This window comes from Alexandromys fortis, unplaced genomic scaffold (assembly GCF_014885135.2).
Source record: "Alexandromys fortis isolate MF-2015 unplaced genomic scaffold, M_Fortis_MF-2015_v1.1 scaffold_78, whole genome shotgun sequence".
NCBI classification, from domain to species: Eukaryota; Metazoa; Chordata; class Mammalia; order Rodentia; family Cricetidae; genus Alexandromys; species Alexandromys fortis.
The window spans coordinates 6,049,207-6,064,875 of NW_026067977.1; the positions used below are offsets into that span (position 1 = coordinate 6,049,207).

Below are 15,669 nucleotides of genomic sequence, written 5' to 3' on the forward strand. Positions count from 1 at the left end.
AAAAAGGAAACAGGCTAAATGATGTTTGTGGAGTAGAAGAGCAGGGCCTGAAAACTGTGCTAGAGTGTTGAAGAATAAGCTAATTAAGTCAGTGCTGTAGCAGATAAAAGGGTATCAGATCATGTGAGTCATGACTCGAAGGCAGCAGATGGAGGCTTTGGAATTCCCTGGTGACTGTTATTTCTCTGGCAATCTCTCTGAGCTTGCCAAACCTACTGAAGTAAGCAGTAGTGGTCCCTCTCTGCGTAGGTTAACAGAATGTCCATTTCCAGATAGAAAGTTCAATGTATAACGGCAGCTTTTAATGCAGAGTCTAATTGGCGACAGGGTGGGAAGAAAGCACGCCCATCTGGCTGTGTGGTAGGGAGCCCATTCCCAACCATCATTCACCTGTATTCCTATGACACTACTGACTGTCTGCTAGCATTTGGTCTCTAGGATGACAATTCCAGCCCTTTGAACTCTGTGAAGCTACTCCCCACTCTCACAGCATTGGAACAAAGATAAGGAACATGGTTATTTAGCCTTTTCCCTGAACTTTTATCTTCTGGATGGCATTAAGAGTAACCATATCTCTGTTTCAGCCTCAAATTCCATATTGAATTTTTTAAAATTGCTTTTTGAGCAATAACTTTTCCCATGTTGCTTAACCAGTCATGCAAGCTGAGGCTTCTGTCGCTAGGCCTATTTTATAATAGCTGTCCTGGGAGAAGAGATGAAAAATAAGACAGTTAGATATTTTATGAGTATTGTGATCCCCTCCATTCAGAAATGTAAATAAAATAACCAGCACGAGCAATCAGCTTATGTCAGATTCCATGAGTTTACATTACATGGAGAAATTATAGTGCAACCTGAAACATGCTGCTTCAGGAATTCATGGTGGTGTCACAAGTGAATGTAAACCCCTGAGCTTTCCTTTTGTGAAGGCTTTCAGAAATCACCTTTAATAAACTGCCTAGGAGAGGAGGGATAACAGCTGAGATGACACTAACCAACGCTGTACCTGCAGAGTCGCAGCCTCCCTTCCAGCACCCACTCACACCAGCGAGGTGAAGCAGAAAGCTGAGATACTGCTTACCTTTGGGCTTATTCAAGGAGCATTAAAATACAAGTACTCAGCATCACACTGGGTCCAGTGCACAACCAGTGTTTATGCTGGCTCTGAAAGTGGCATCAGGAAAGCAGATAGAGGAGCAGGAGTGCCTTTGTGCTCTTTGTCCTTGTAGGTCCAGTACGACAGAAGCCTGCTAAAGGCCGTTTTTACCTAACCAACTGCAAGATCCGCATGGGCTCAGAACTGTCCGCCTTTAGCTGTTGGTCCAGTGCCCTGTAGTTAGAACTATCTTCTCATTTATCAGTTAACATGATTTGTGGTCTCTCAATTCTTTAGAAGTTTCCCTCTGTCCACTGTGCCCTCACATATGATAAATCTGTGGCCACAAAAATCCAGTATACCGAATGAAATATGGGAGTCAAGTTTTAAGGCTCAGAGTGAGGGGAAGAAATGTATTTTCTATGTAAATTATTTCCTTTTCCCATTCTCATTTCTTATGCATTTGACTTGATTGATGTCAGGTTTGGGGCCTAATACTACATTAATGTATCATAGCACTGGGTGTTTAATATCACTTAATTAACCCAGAATTTCAAATGATAGGGATCTGTAGTTAATGCATAGCTTTTTGGTGGCTTTCACAAACACCCATCTCTTTGAGTCCTTGTATCAAATGAACTCATCCCAGTGCTCTGCCAGAGATGCCCCTAGTTCACTGCCATAGCTGCCGTGCAGCTCTTATGAGACACTGAACCTTTTGACACAATCACATCGTAATAAAGCTCTGGTCTCAGCATTCTGATTTCTCTGTAATCCCCAATGTATATAGTATATACTTGCTTGAAATTCCTCATATATTGCTCGTACATTCTTGCTTGTAAGCTTCAGCATGCACCAGTCCCTTCAATATAGAATGCCTTCCTCTGCCTTCCATTGTTCATGCTTTATCTTATAACATTCCAGCCCTTTGGAAAACCATCTCTAATGAATTTCATTCATTCACGTTTTCTTTCATCTAAGACTTGTTTCCCGGTCTCTTAACTAACTGTTTGTCTCTTTGTAACTGTTTCTGCATATTGTCACCCAACAACCTGATGCTAACAATGATGATCATTCTCTAACCCCTTTGCCTTTTTTACTCTATGCAAACCTCTGAAGGCCCACAGGTGGTGGGCCTTTCAATGTCCTAGTGCACATCCATTCCCTTTCCTTTTACTTTAGAGATGTATCCTAGAGAAGCAAGGTATCTGTTGAGGGCTCGGCCTCCATGTCAGCACGTGGGTCCTATGATCAGGAAATATTAGCCCTTAGATTTGTCCATTTTTGCATTTTTCTCAGACACCGTCGCACTACACACACGAGACCAGGAGTAGACCCAAAGACAGAAGTCGGGAAGGTTCCACTGAAGGCCAACTTAGAATTTTCCTTCCTTTTTACACAAGATCTATGAAGCTGCTGTTGTCAGCAGCTCAGCAGACATACCCCTGCTCTGACTCCTTCCCAGGAGTCAGGGTTAGTTTAAGAAAAACCTCTGTAGAAGCCATGACCTCGTACTTTTATCCCCTCCATCTGGTGTGCGGCCTCACGGGGCTGTGCTGCTATGCAGGAGGTGAGCAGTGGAATTCTTCAGATGATGACTTCTGAGCCCACATGTGGAGGCAGCTGGGGGGGTGGAAAATAGGAGAGCAGTGAGAGCCAAGATGGATGGACCAAAAACCAAGGTTTGCTGCAGAAGGAATCCTAACTATAGGTAGGTGTTCTTTCCCCAGCTCAAGCAGGGGCCCAGGTCAGAGAGCTGTAATGTCCCAGCCCATGATTGATGAACACTGTGTTTCTGCAGCCTCGTTTCTGACTTCCCAGTTGGGGTATACCAGTGGGATACATAGGGTATTGGAGGGCTTACCCTATCTATCTCTAACCAAGTGTATGCCAATGTGGGACCAATAGGGGCCAGCTGAGCTAGCTACCTCTTCTCCTGTCTTCAATTAAATTTTGAATAAGGGTGGAAGGAGGAACCGAGGAAAGCACGCTTTTGGTCAAATGAAATTTGCTGACTGCCTCATCTTAGAGATTTTTCTCTGCATCATAGATATCCTTTGTCTTAGGTGTATCCAGACAACAGCCCAGAAGCCACATGTATCTGCACATAGCAAACAATAACTAAATGCAGCCCAACTCAAAATGATAAGCTTACTTAAAACATGAGAGGTTTTGTGATTTAAAAAAAAAAAACTTTAACTGCACAGTTCTCAAGTGAAGACTTTGTATTATATTGTCAAAGTTAGACACAGCTGGTACTGGTAGATGAAATGCCTGTCTCAGTGAGTGGTCCAGGGGTTTATACTGTTTCTTAGGGGGGCTTGGATGGGATAATATTTTAGCTTTTCCACCACATAGTTAGTTGTGGTTCTTTTTTGTTTGTTTGATTGTTTCTCGAGACAGGGCTTCTCTGTATAACCACCATGACTGTCCTGGAACTCCCTTTGTAGACCAGGCTGGCCTCGAACTCACAGAGATCCGCCTGCCTCTGCCTCCTGAGTGCTGGGGTTAAAGGCGTGTACCACCACTGCTGGGTGGTAGTGATTCTTAAAAATAATGAAGTCTCAAAGGCAATTCCAATACAAGCCCAGCGTCTACTCATTTCTTCCCATGACTACTCCGACTCTGCCTATGCATTGAGCACCACTGTAAAAGAAAAAATTTAGAGAAATAAAAGAACAATTTTAATGTTAATCTGAGGGATGGAGGAGTGGGGCCTCAGAGAATGACAAGCAAAAGCTGTTGAGATACAGGGTTCTTTGTAGAGTGACTCTGGATAGTGACAGTGACAGTGGGAATGGATGATGTCTACAGGTTAGGGAAATGTAGTCCTAGCCTTTATAAGGTCTGCTCAGATACTCTGCTGGCAGTATAGGATTCTTGTGTGGGTTGGGGCTGTTAACATCAATTTCTGTTCTGAAGTGTTGGTAAGCTGACACCCCCAGTCCCAGCATCCTCGGGCTTTGAGGAGAGTACGTAGTATTTGAAGCTAAAAACAAACAAGCAAGCAAACAAAAACTAGTTGTAGTGGTGCACGCCTTTAATCCTAGCATTTGGGGGGGGGGGGTGGATCTCTGTAAGTTCAAGGCCAGCCTGGTCTACAAACCATTCCAGAATAGCCAGGACTACAGAGAGAGACCCTGACTCAAGAAGAAAAAATAAATAAATAAGCAAGGTTTGTGTTCTGGCTGGATCATTCATTGAACCTCTCTGAATGACAACATAAAATAGAGCAATCCCCACCTCGCAACCCCTGGAGTGATTGTGAGACCTATACCTACATGCCCGGGCATTTTGTGCACAAAAGGCTTTTGTGAGCATTATTGTTATTCTTGGGGAAGCCCCACCTTGGAATTTGTCAAAGGCTGCTTACAGGACAGTAGTATTGACAAAATGTTATCGGATTTTTGGCCTTCTTTGGTTAAAAAACTCCTGTGTCCTGATTCTCTAAGTGAACAAAGAAAAGGTACTTCAGCGTCAGGGAGCAAAGCAGAGAAATGTCCATCTTGCATTTTTAAATCCTGGATGACCACAGCAGCCTATGTAAACAGCCACAGTGATGCTCAGAGGTAATCCAGCTATGCATGCAAGTGGGGAAAGTAGTTTTCAGACCCCTCTATCCCTTTCAACTTTGGGGTTAAGTTCAGGTCTACTACCTGTGAAAACTGTCAATCATCCAAAAAGAAAGCTAACTCTGAGAAAGCTTAGTTCAGTCTGCAACAGTGACATCTTTACTCCAGTAAACCCACTGCTCCTGCTCTTCAGACACCTGCCTCTCTTACAGAGGACATTCCTGGAACCAAAGGTATCCTGTTCTCTAGCCCAGTAAGTTTAAAACAACAACGGATCATAAACACCAAGCTCAGTGTCTATGTGTGACTTCAGAGCGGTCACAGGCGACTGGGTAGTCAGGACACGGAGGATGCACTCCTCCCCGTCCCCCGTGCAAACCAGGTTTGAGAAGTTGCACAGACTCAGCCACTCTGCTTGGGTGGTGATTCTCCACCCTTGATCTCTCTTCTCCGCGCCCTTTCCGTGTCCTTCCTCCACCACCTCCCGGGAGAGTACCAATTCCCAAAACAAACATTGCATTGCATGTTGATAATGTAGTTTTGAAACATTCCTCGCTTGTAGCTGACCCTGTTGTTGGTATGATTTGGGGGGGGGGGGAGGATCTAGATGTTGGTTTTTAATTGTTGGAAGTGAGACTATGATAATTCCCACACAGGCTGAGAAAAGCTGTGTGAGCTCATTTTGCGTGCACCTTCTGCATGTGCGCATATATGTGTGTGTCCTCATGGTTGCGCTCAGGCTGACAGGAAGGGCAAAGAGTAAAAAGGAAATGCGTCTTTCTTATTTTCCAGCATTGCTTCAAAGATGCCCAACCCCCGCAGTACAGGCAGTTCCCAAGCGGAAGGTGGGGGCAGAGGCCTCCAGCAAGGCCATCAATAACCAGGTGTGTAATGTGAGGCTCTCTGTATTTCATTTCTGCACCCAGGGCCAGCTCTGCAGGGTTGCTTACGGAGCGGAGCGCTCTGTGTCTGGCACCTCTCTCCACCAGACCCAGGCGCCCAGGGCCCACCGACCTGCCCAGGAATGCACTGCATTGTTCTCTGCTGCTGTAATTTGGCTGCAGGAGCGAGGCTGAATGCCTCCCAGGGAGGAGAAACACACTCTCCCTGGCGGCCTCCCTTATCCCCAGCTAGCTTGGGCTTCTGCCCTATGACCACTGAGAGCATTTAAATAAAAAGTTTAGAAAGGCGGGGGGTGGGGGTGGGAAATCCTGATTATCTGTCTTCTATTAAGCCATGCAGAAACTTATGTCCTGAGTGGGGTCTAAGAATTTGGCAAGGGGCTTGGTGGTTGGCGTTCTTGATAAGGGATGTGAGAGAAAGGGGAAGAATAGTCTCCTGCAGCAAAGAGGAAGAGAAACAAGGCTGAGAGTGTTCGAAAATTAGATCTACAAAGCTTGTAGCAAACAGACCCTCAGGATAGTGTTTTCTTCTAATCCCAAGTCCCTGATTCACATTTACATTTACTCTATTTGAGAGTGTGAAGGAATGCTATGTTTTAGAGCTGAAATCAGTATGATTTGGCAGTACTTCATCGGGGGCTGTGGCGGGCATTCTTACTTTCCGGGTTTTGTTTGTTTGTTTGATTTCGTTCTTAGGCTAGCATGGAGCTCACTGTGTAGCACAGCCTGATCACAAACACAGCAGTTTTCCTGCATCAGCCTCCCAGAGTGTCAGGATTACAAGTGTGAGCTATCACCCCAGCTCTTCTATTGAAAAGAAACTGGCTGCAGGCTGTGCAGCCGAGGTTCTTCAGTCACGTGCCTTCCCCCAAAGATCAACAGTATCTTTTAAGTTCACTTTATATCCAAATAGCACTTACTGAAATGTGCACTGTACTAAATGTTTACCAAAAGATAAAAGAAATGAGGACCAACAAGAGGGAAAGAGAAAGGGGGAGAGGTTAAGACCCTGCTGGTGGAGGACACACTTCTCCCATGGAGACCCTGCTGGTGGAGGACACACTTCTCCTATGGAGACCCTGCTGGTGGAGGACACACTTCTCCTATGGAGACCCTGCTGGTAGAGGACACACTTCTCCCATGGGGAATAGGTGGGAGAGGGGCCTTCAGAATGGATGAGGGTGGAACAGAGCTATGTGGAGCCCCAGCACCAAGAAAAGTTCTTGTTTTTTTGCTTGTTCCAAATAAATCAGTTTCTGTTTGTATAGTGTAGAATCAACGCCAGTTGTCTAAAGCCAATTGGAATGCAGAGACAAGCTAAGTTCTAAGGAAAAATTAATTGCTTGGCCATCATTCCCTCTTGGGGCCACACAGCTTCTGTAGCAGGGCTCGGATAGACATCTTTTCTCTCATATAAACACCTCACTTTACAAACTTCTCACTCCCTGAACAGCCACCTCTCTCTCAGCCATTTATAAGTGGTTGTGCATCTTTATCAGCTAGAATTTGGAGTGCAAGGAGAAACATGGAGTAATATGAACTGTCACAGAGGACTACCACTTCTTTCCATAAACTAAGAACCCCGAATCAAAGGGTAGGTGATACAGCACAGGTAGATTGAACTTAGGCTGGGTTCCTGTAGAAGGCCTGTGCCATCACTGATGTAGTAATTTGGATGTCTTCACCCCTGCTCCCAAAGCTTCCCCCCTTTTAAGAGAAGATCCTCTTCCCCTCCCATTCCCCCTCCCTAATCCCACCACCAGCTCATCAGTTATCCAGTTGACTCTACTCTGCAAGGAAGACATTCTCTCTGCCTGACTCATTCGGTCCCATTTCTCCACAGTCATCCCCTCACCACAGACCACAAGAGCCCTGACTAGCTCATGTTTTGTGTTAATGGATGTGAAACCGGAGCAAATCCCCTCACCAAAAGAAAAACCACCCTAAACTCTCCCACACAGGTCTCAGCAGGTTACACAAATATTAGTCCTATCATCCAAATAAATCTGCCTCCGTGGCCAGAGCCACCCCCTCCCCGCCCCCCACAACCTCCTGCTGCCTGGGCAGAATGAAGTTGCTCCACAAACATCTGAGAACCCGATTGGATAAAGAGGGACCAGAGGGAAAGAGCTCAAGGCCCTATATCCAGAATTCCTTGCGAAAGCTCCTTAATCTCCAGTCTGTTATCAAGACCAGACAATCCTAAATTAGAAGTTCCTAGAGAAGTTAGGATGTACTTGATCAGTCAGAGGTTTGATGATGTATATCTCAGTATCTGAGCGAGGCATGTACCCTCATTTTACAGCTGAAAAAACGGGCCCGGAGGATTGAAAGAGTCTGCTGAAAGTAAACACAGTGAGTGCGTAAATGGCTGGCAGCGAACCTCGGCCCGTCAGACTGCGGAGTTCTGTAATACTGCTGTTTATCAGTAGGCAAGATGATCACTGTGTACTCATACAAAACTAGGCCATCAAGAGTTCAAAGCCCATATCCTACCTTCTAGCTTTCCATGCCTGCTGCCTTTGAAGACTCCACTACTGCGAACCCTAGTTAGGCTAGTAGCATAGAGGGAACCCTCCCTGTTTAAGTCCATCATGGATGGGCAGTAGTTATCAGTAGGACTTGGAGAATCACAAAATAAAGATTTGCTGAGTAAATGGGGGAAGGCTACTGTCTTCTAAGGTGTCTACCACTTTGGAACCAACTCGTTCTCTACATAGCGACAGGCTTTTGCTCCCGCGTCAATGCTGAAGGTCCTCTCCTAAAGAGCTGCCGAGAGGAGATCTCGCCAGCTTCCTGGTCTACACTGATCCTCATGCAGCTCTTGAGATCAGGTTTAGCCCATGAGTTGCCTGCCCTTCACTTAGTCTTTTCCAAACCTACCTAATGTCCAGAATAACTGATGGGGGAGGAAGTCCCAAGGCCTAGCCAGGCTTAATATACTATTCTCTCACAGTTCTGTTCCAGGGCTCTAACGGTCTATTAAGACTTTGAACCACTGCAAGCTACCTCACTCTAACAAGCAGCCAGTGAGCAGGCTGCTGCTGACTGATGTAGGTGAAAAAGGAGACACAGAGAATGTGCATTTGTACAGTTGTGTGATTTCTCCCCTCACAAAACCACTGGTTTATAAGCTGTGTAAGAGCATGGGATGAAGCCTTGTTCACCGTGGCTGACACATCTAGCTACCTCGGGGTCTCAGCAGAATACTGTAGCCTAAGATTGTCTGCACAAACTGTCTCCTGTGAAGGGACAGGCAGTTTATCTCTGTCCTATGTCCTTGGCTACAGTAGGATCAAAAAGGAAGCTACCTCCAGATTCCCTTCCTGTTGCATACCCAAAGAGTATCAGAAGTCAGTGCAAGCAAAGGGGACAATGAGCCTTGAGTTTAGTGCAACTCAGATCACTCTGAAGAGAACTCCTACCTCTTCTACTCTCCCTTCAAACCTCCAGTGGGATAGCAGGGAGCCACTCACTCCCATCCCCATCCCCATCCCCTATCAACTCCTTCCTAGGGCTAAGGAACCAGCCAGGACATTGGGGTCCTCCTGGATCACTCTCCAAGTCCATAACAGAAGCTGTAGCAGCCCAGGATTGAGGGTGGAGGAAGGTGTGCATGCAAAGATCTTGTGCTTTTGAGTTGGAGGCTTGAAGTGGAGGGATGAAAGAGGTATCTGTGCGTTCAGGTCTGGTCCAGCCACTCTGCCTTCTTAGGAGCCTTGCAAGTGTGGACGTCCACAGTGTTCCTGCACTCTTTGCACCGCACAGCACAACACCAGTGGAATTTGCACTCGCACTGGGTGACGCGGGTGACCCGAGTTGTGTCGTACCCTCGGCCACAACACATGATTTCGCAACCATCTGTTCCTTTAGAGGTCTTGCTGCAGACGCGGCCTGCGGTACCTAGGGAACCTGAGTTGAGGAAGAGAGGTGAGAACCAAATTACTTCTTCTGTTTTAGCCACCATGGGTATCCTTATACTCTTAAGAAGACATTAAAAAAAAATCTCTTTTTCTGAAAATGTACCCACTAACCAAAATGATCATTCATTGCCCTCTGGCCCAGGCTCATTTGTTTGCAACATTAAAGCTTCCCAGAGGTTGCCAGTTTCACATGCTATGCCTTTATTACCAGTGCACACTACCATGTCCTCTACAACTGTAAGTCTGAGTGAGCATCTCTCATTTTGTGGGGGTTGTGATGGCATCTGGATTTAAATCCTGGTTGGGCCACTTCATAGCTGTAGTTATTTAGCAAGTTAGTGGATGTGTTGGGCCTCAGTTTCCATATATGAAAGCATATATACTAGCAGGTCTGGTAGCACGTGCCTGTAACACCATCATGCAAAACACTGAGGCAGGGGAGTCACTTTTAGGCTAGCCTGGGATATGTAGTGAGTTCGCGGCCAAGTTGGAATGCATAGCATGATCCTGTCTCAGGGAAACAAAACAGCTCAACATCTAATGTAATAAATTGTTATGGTGCACTCATCACTGCTGTCCAGCAGAGGTGGACCGGTCGCCATGCCTGGTAGAGGCATATCTCTGAGAGTTCCTGTATTGTGCCCCTTTCAGAAGGGATTCCTAAAGAGTAAGAAAGCTTTCTCCTTGCACAAGGAATGCTCAGGACCTCATTCCAATAGATGTCATCACAAAAGGTCCTGTAACCCTTTACCCAGTAACAGGGACCCATAAGTGGAAAAGTGACTGGCCTGAGACTTCAAGAAAGAAAATGGATCAACTAACTTCAACAACAATAGTCTCCATATTCCACTAGGATATGAGGGAAAAATGAAGAACTTTTATTATCTTTGTGCTTTGGCTTATTGGTTTAAAATCTCTGTTTTAGGGCTAGGAGTATAGTTCAGTGGTAAATACTTGACTAGCATTTGCAAGACCCCGCATTGGATCCCGCACTATAACAATGATGACAACAAGAAAAACATAGATAACATGCATATCTTATAATATACACAGTGCAACAGCATGAGTGGAATGTCTAAGAATGTGCTCAATTTTCTCCTTTAAAATTTTTATATGTATGTATGTAAGTAAATTACAGGCATGCATGGGCCACAGCATACATGCAGAAGTCATGAGGGAGTTGGTTCTCTCCTATATTATAGCTCCTGGGAGTATCAAACTCAGGTTAATAGGGTTTGCACAAGCACCTTTACCTGCTGAGCCATCTTTCCAGCCCTCAGTTTTACTTAAGATTTTGTTTATTTATTTGTGTGTGTGTGTGTATCTTCTTCTGTGTGTATGCACACTTGTGTCTGGATGCCCTCGTAGACCAGAGGAGGGCATCAATCCCCAGGAGCTGGAGTTACGGGCAGTTCTGAGCAGCCTAATGTGGGCTCTGGGGACTGAACTCAGATCCTCTAGAGGAGTAGCAAGCACTCTTAGCCACTGTGCCATCTCTCCAGTCCCTCCATTTTTTTTTCAACAACAGGAATAATTAATCCAAAACGTTAGTAAATTACTGGTCCAGACTGTGGGCTGAATAGGTCTACTTCATATGTTATTCTGACTCCAAGGACTGGGTCTTAAACACCGAAATCCTCTTGCCGTCTGGAGCTATGCTATCCAGTACCGCAGCTACTAACTGCATCTGCTCTCTTAAATCAGTGAATTAGAGTGAGCTAAACTAAAACGTTCCAGTTTCAAATTGGACTAACTCTGTAGTAGTCCGTCACACTTGTTCACGGTTTTAGTCTCTGTGGCTTGTTACCCAACATCAACTGTAGTTCCAAAAGTATTAAATGGAAAATCCAAAAATAAATGATTAAAACCTGTAAATATTTTATCATACCATGTTATTAAAGTTATCTTGTCTGTGACTCAGTGGTAGAGCCCTTGCCCAGCATATTGCAAGGTCCTGGGTTAGATCAACAGCACCACCAGAAAATGGGTCTACTGTCTTATTATTTGTCCTTGTCGTTTATCCAGTCACTCCTAATCTACAAGCTAAGCTCCACCACAGGTGTGTCTGTCTCAGAAGAAGCATGTGCACATAAGGGCTAAGCAGTGCCTGCACTTTCAGGAATTCACTTGTTCAGTTATCACATGTGGCTTGTTGCCTCTGCACTGGAGAAGCAGCAGTGGAGATTCGATCATTGCACCAAAGTTTAGTCGGATAGAACTGCTGTGGAGGGAATACCTGGTTCTGTACTCCTGGGGTGGCTTATACCATTTGGATTCTTTGGGTTTATGGGACCTAATTTCATGCCTCTGAGAAAAATTCATATGCATATGACTCGTCCTCCCTCCTAACTCCAAAGATCCTTCTCCGCGGGTACATTTCAGAGATGTGAAACAGGTCTATTCCCAGGCGTCCAGAGATCAACCCTTTGAGTTAGAACACATGGAAAAACTAACTCACGACAGTACGTCTCTAGGAGAGGCCAGAGAGCCTCCCCAACCCTTCTTACTTCTAGTACTACAAACTGCACATGTACCTTCCACTATCCAGTGGAGCACTGCCCCCTCTGTGGGCTGAAATGATGAGAATGAAGCCAGCCAAGGTGGGTGGCTACTGAATCTTGACTAGTGACTCTCCAGCAAAGAGCTGGGAGCCCAGTGACAGGGACCAGGAGAGAAGCCGCTCCTCTGAGCCACACACTATCCCTGGTTTAACTTATCTAGACCAGAAATCACGAGCCAAGATGGGAGTTTCCATTCTCATAGAAACACCTTGTCACTTTGCACTGTTCCCAAGGCCCCTTGCCCAGCATCGCACATACATAGAACCAGCTGAAGACAGCCGTAAAGCTTGTTACCAAGTGTTTGCTGCTTCAGCAGCCTTTGCAGAGGTCACCCCCTGTCTTCCTCAATGCTGGAATCAACAGTGGCAGCACATCAAGAAGCAGCTTGATTCCCCATGTTCAAACAAACCTTCCTTGACTGCATTGCTCATCTTCCTTTGGGGGGGGGGGCTTTTGAGACAGTTTCTCTATAGTCCTGTCTGTAGACCAGGTTGCCCTCGATCTTAGATATTCACCTGCCTCTGCCCCCAGAGTGCTGGGGTTAAAGGTATGGCCACCATCGTCCAGCTAGTCATCTTTGTAGTACCTTTGCTTACTATGTCGCCTTTGAGGGAGGGGGGTAGTAGGGGATGGGGTGTCAGACCCAGGACCTTGCACACACGAAGCACATGCTGCATCAGCTGAGCTCCATCCCCAGCTCCATCTTCTTTCTTTAGCTAGATCGTAAAAAAGCCAGCGGCTTAGAGCTACATCTGATGCTTCTGTGTAGCTCTCCTTGCTCAGAACTGAAAACAGGTGGCTCATTTAAATGTTCTCCAAGTAGTATCCCAGACTCTGGGGATGTAGCCGAGTGGCACGGGACCTGTTTGTGTAACCTCGGGCCTGGCAGCCTGAGGCACAAACCCACCTATCTCAAGACCAGATTGTTTCCCTTCCTGAACTCCTGCACACCGGACAGACCCAGATTAAGCAGGAGCGCTGGCACTAATCTCCAGGTCCCACGTCTCTCTCTCTGCTTGCCGCTCTCTCACCTGCAGCCTTGTCCAGGACACAGTAGTCAGGGGAGTTGTCAAAGTAGACCAGATCAGTCCGGGTGGCATGGCGGTAGCCTTGGCGGGCCGCTGTGAAATTGGCGCCGTCCTGGGTGGCGGTCACCTGCACGGCCCCATCATACCTCCGCCTCAGGTAGTCACCAGTGCGACGGAAGTCTGAGAGTGCCCTCCAGCAGGTGCGTAGCGTGCAGGAGCCACTCACACCGTGACACTTACATTCCAGCTTCAGAAAGCGCCGCACAGCCTGGGGGAGGGAGGAAGCAGGTCAGGACATGGCTCAGTCATCCCTAGGGTCAAAAGCAGGAGTGTTCAGGGCTCTGCTGGCCCTCTGCTGGATCCCACCCCTTCTCTGACCTCTAGGACACCTTCCTGGATGACTGCCTGCTGGATTGTCAAGCCGCAGGGTTCTGCTCCTGATTACAGCCTACACATCCTTTTAAAGAGCCCAGTGCCATGCCTTCTGCTATATAGCAGGTGTTCAAATACCAGTGAATAGCCTAAAGGAATACCTGAAGGTCTTTATGCAGGAAGGTTTTCCTCTAAAAACCAACTACTTTTGGGCCAGTGATGCTGGTAGCAAGGAAAGGCACTTGCCATGCTGTCCTGGCAACCAGTTTGATCCCCAGAGCCCACATACAAGTGAAAGGTGGGAGCCAGCTCTACAGAGTTGTCCTCTGACCTCCACACATGTACCAGCCCATTCATGTCCACCTGTGTACATCATGCATACACACAGAACAATAATAAAGAAATTAAAAGCTGCCAGGCGGTGGTGGCGCACGCCTTTAATCCCAGCACTCGGGAGGCAGAGGCAGGCGGATCTCTGTGAGTTCGAGGTCAGCCTGGTCTATGGAGCAAGTTCTAAGATGGGCTCCAAAGCTACAGAGAAACCCTGTCTCGAACCACCCCCCACACTAAAAAAATTTATCTGGGTTTAACCCATGTAAAAAGCCAGGCTTGGCAGCACATGGGCTACCTGTAGTCCCAGTGATGGGGATGGGGACAGAAACAGAAGGATTGGAGATAGGAAGATTGCTGGGAACTGAGTTCCAGGTTCAGTGAGAGACCCTGCCTCAAGGGAATAAGGTGGAGAGTGACGGAGTAGGACACCTGCCATCCTCCTCTAGTCTCTGTGAGAAAGCACAGACATGTACATCCACGTATACACATGTGGACGCACAATCATAGACAAATCACATTTTTAAAAATTGAAAATTTACTTTTTTGTTCATCATGGTGGCATGCCCATATAATCCCAGCACCCAGGAGGTTGAGACAGGAGAATTTAAGATCAGTCTAGACTATAGGCAGAGTGAAACCCTGTCTCAAGCAAAGCAAAGCAAGGTGGGGCATGGTGGTACACACTTTTAATCCCAGCACTAAGGAGGTAGAGGCAGGTGGATCTGTGTGAGTTCAAAGCCAGCCTGATCTATATATTGAGTTCCAGGGCAGCCAAAGCTACATAGACCCTGTCTCAAAAACAAAGAAACAAACAACACCCCCCCCCAAAAAAAAGAAAACAAAAAGGAAGGAAACGGAAAGGGAAGGAGAAGGGAATGAGAGGGGAAGAGAAGGGAGGGGGCAGAAAAAAGAGAAAGTTCCTTTCCTGTCTTAGGAAAACCTGGCTGAACCTGTGTATTGCAGGCTTCCTGCATTCTGTGGCAGAATGTTAGGGATTTTGGACGCAATCCAGAAGCTGTCAACCCTTCCACCTCTGACTCCAGCCTGTGGTCACGCTAGCTGGTTGACCCCAGAGAATACGAACATACAGACCCAGATGGGAGTACTGACCGTGCGACCGCAGCGGTTGTTATGCAGGTTCATGAGGGCCCGGGCATCCTTAAGCCTCTTCTCTTTGGCATCCACAAAAGCCTTGGCAAAGCGGACACCATAGTGGATGTTGTCACTACAGCCACCCCAATCAAAGTCCCCTCGCTGGTCATGGTGCCGACCGCGGGTGTAGGGGTCACAGCTGCACACACTCAATTCACCCTGGCTACAGGCCCGAGTGATGGCGTGAACCACTCCTGCTGACGAGATTGCATAAACAAACGCGGCCTCCCGGCTACCTGCACGGGGAGAGGCAGAGACATGTTCCGGGAACGGTTCGTGTCTTCCGTTCTTCCAACACACACACACACACACACACACACACACACACACACACACACACTTGCGCGCGCACACACACGCGCGCGCATTTCTGGGTGTTTTCTACAGAGTCTTAGTCTAATGGTCCAGGCCTGGAATTTGTAACGTAACCAGCTTTGAACCTGAGGTTTTCCTGTCTCAGTATCCCTAGTGCTAGGATTGCAGGGACAGGCCACATGCCCAACTCCGTCCAGTCAATCTACACAATTTCAGAAGTTTCCTTAGCTTTTCGGGAGCCTACTCCACTTATCAAGGTGTCCTTCTCTTATAAGAGCATTCCTTGGAGAAGCCAGTCCCTCCTGCCAGCTCTCACTAGTCACTATCATCTGACCTCTTTGGGATGACCTCCGTTCTGTTTCCCCTAGGTGTCTCTCTCTCTCTTTCTCTCTCTCTCTCTCTCTCTCTCTCTCTC

General features: G+C 46.9%; 1 protein-coding gene across 1 annotated transcript in view; it reads right to left on the reverse strand.

Annotated features, from left to right (window-relative positions):
* Positions 1-280: 280 nt before the first annotated feature.
* The window catches only part of Wnt2b (Wnt family member 2B), a 24,478-nt gene continuing 9,089 nt past the window's right edge, over positions 281-15,669 (reverse strand). The window contains exons 4-6 of the mRNA XM_050157532.1: positions 14,898-15,175; positions 13,086-13,350; positions 281-9,482 (exon numbers count right to left, since the gene is read on the reverse strand). Of these exons, the coding sequence (XP_050013489.1) occupies positions 9,253-9,482; positions 13,086-13,350; positions 14,898-15,175 (773 nt within the window). The 3' untranslated portion in view covers positions 281-9,252. The remainder of the gene's footprint in view (positions 9,483-13,085; positions 13,351-14,897; positions 15,176-15,669) is intronic.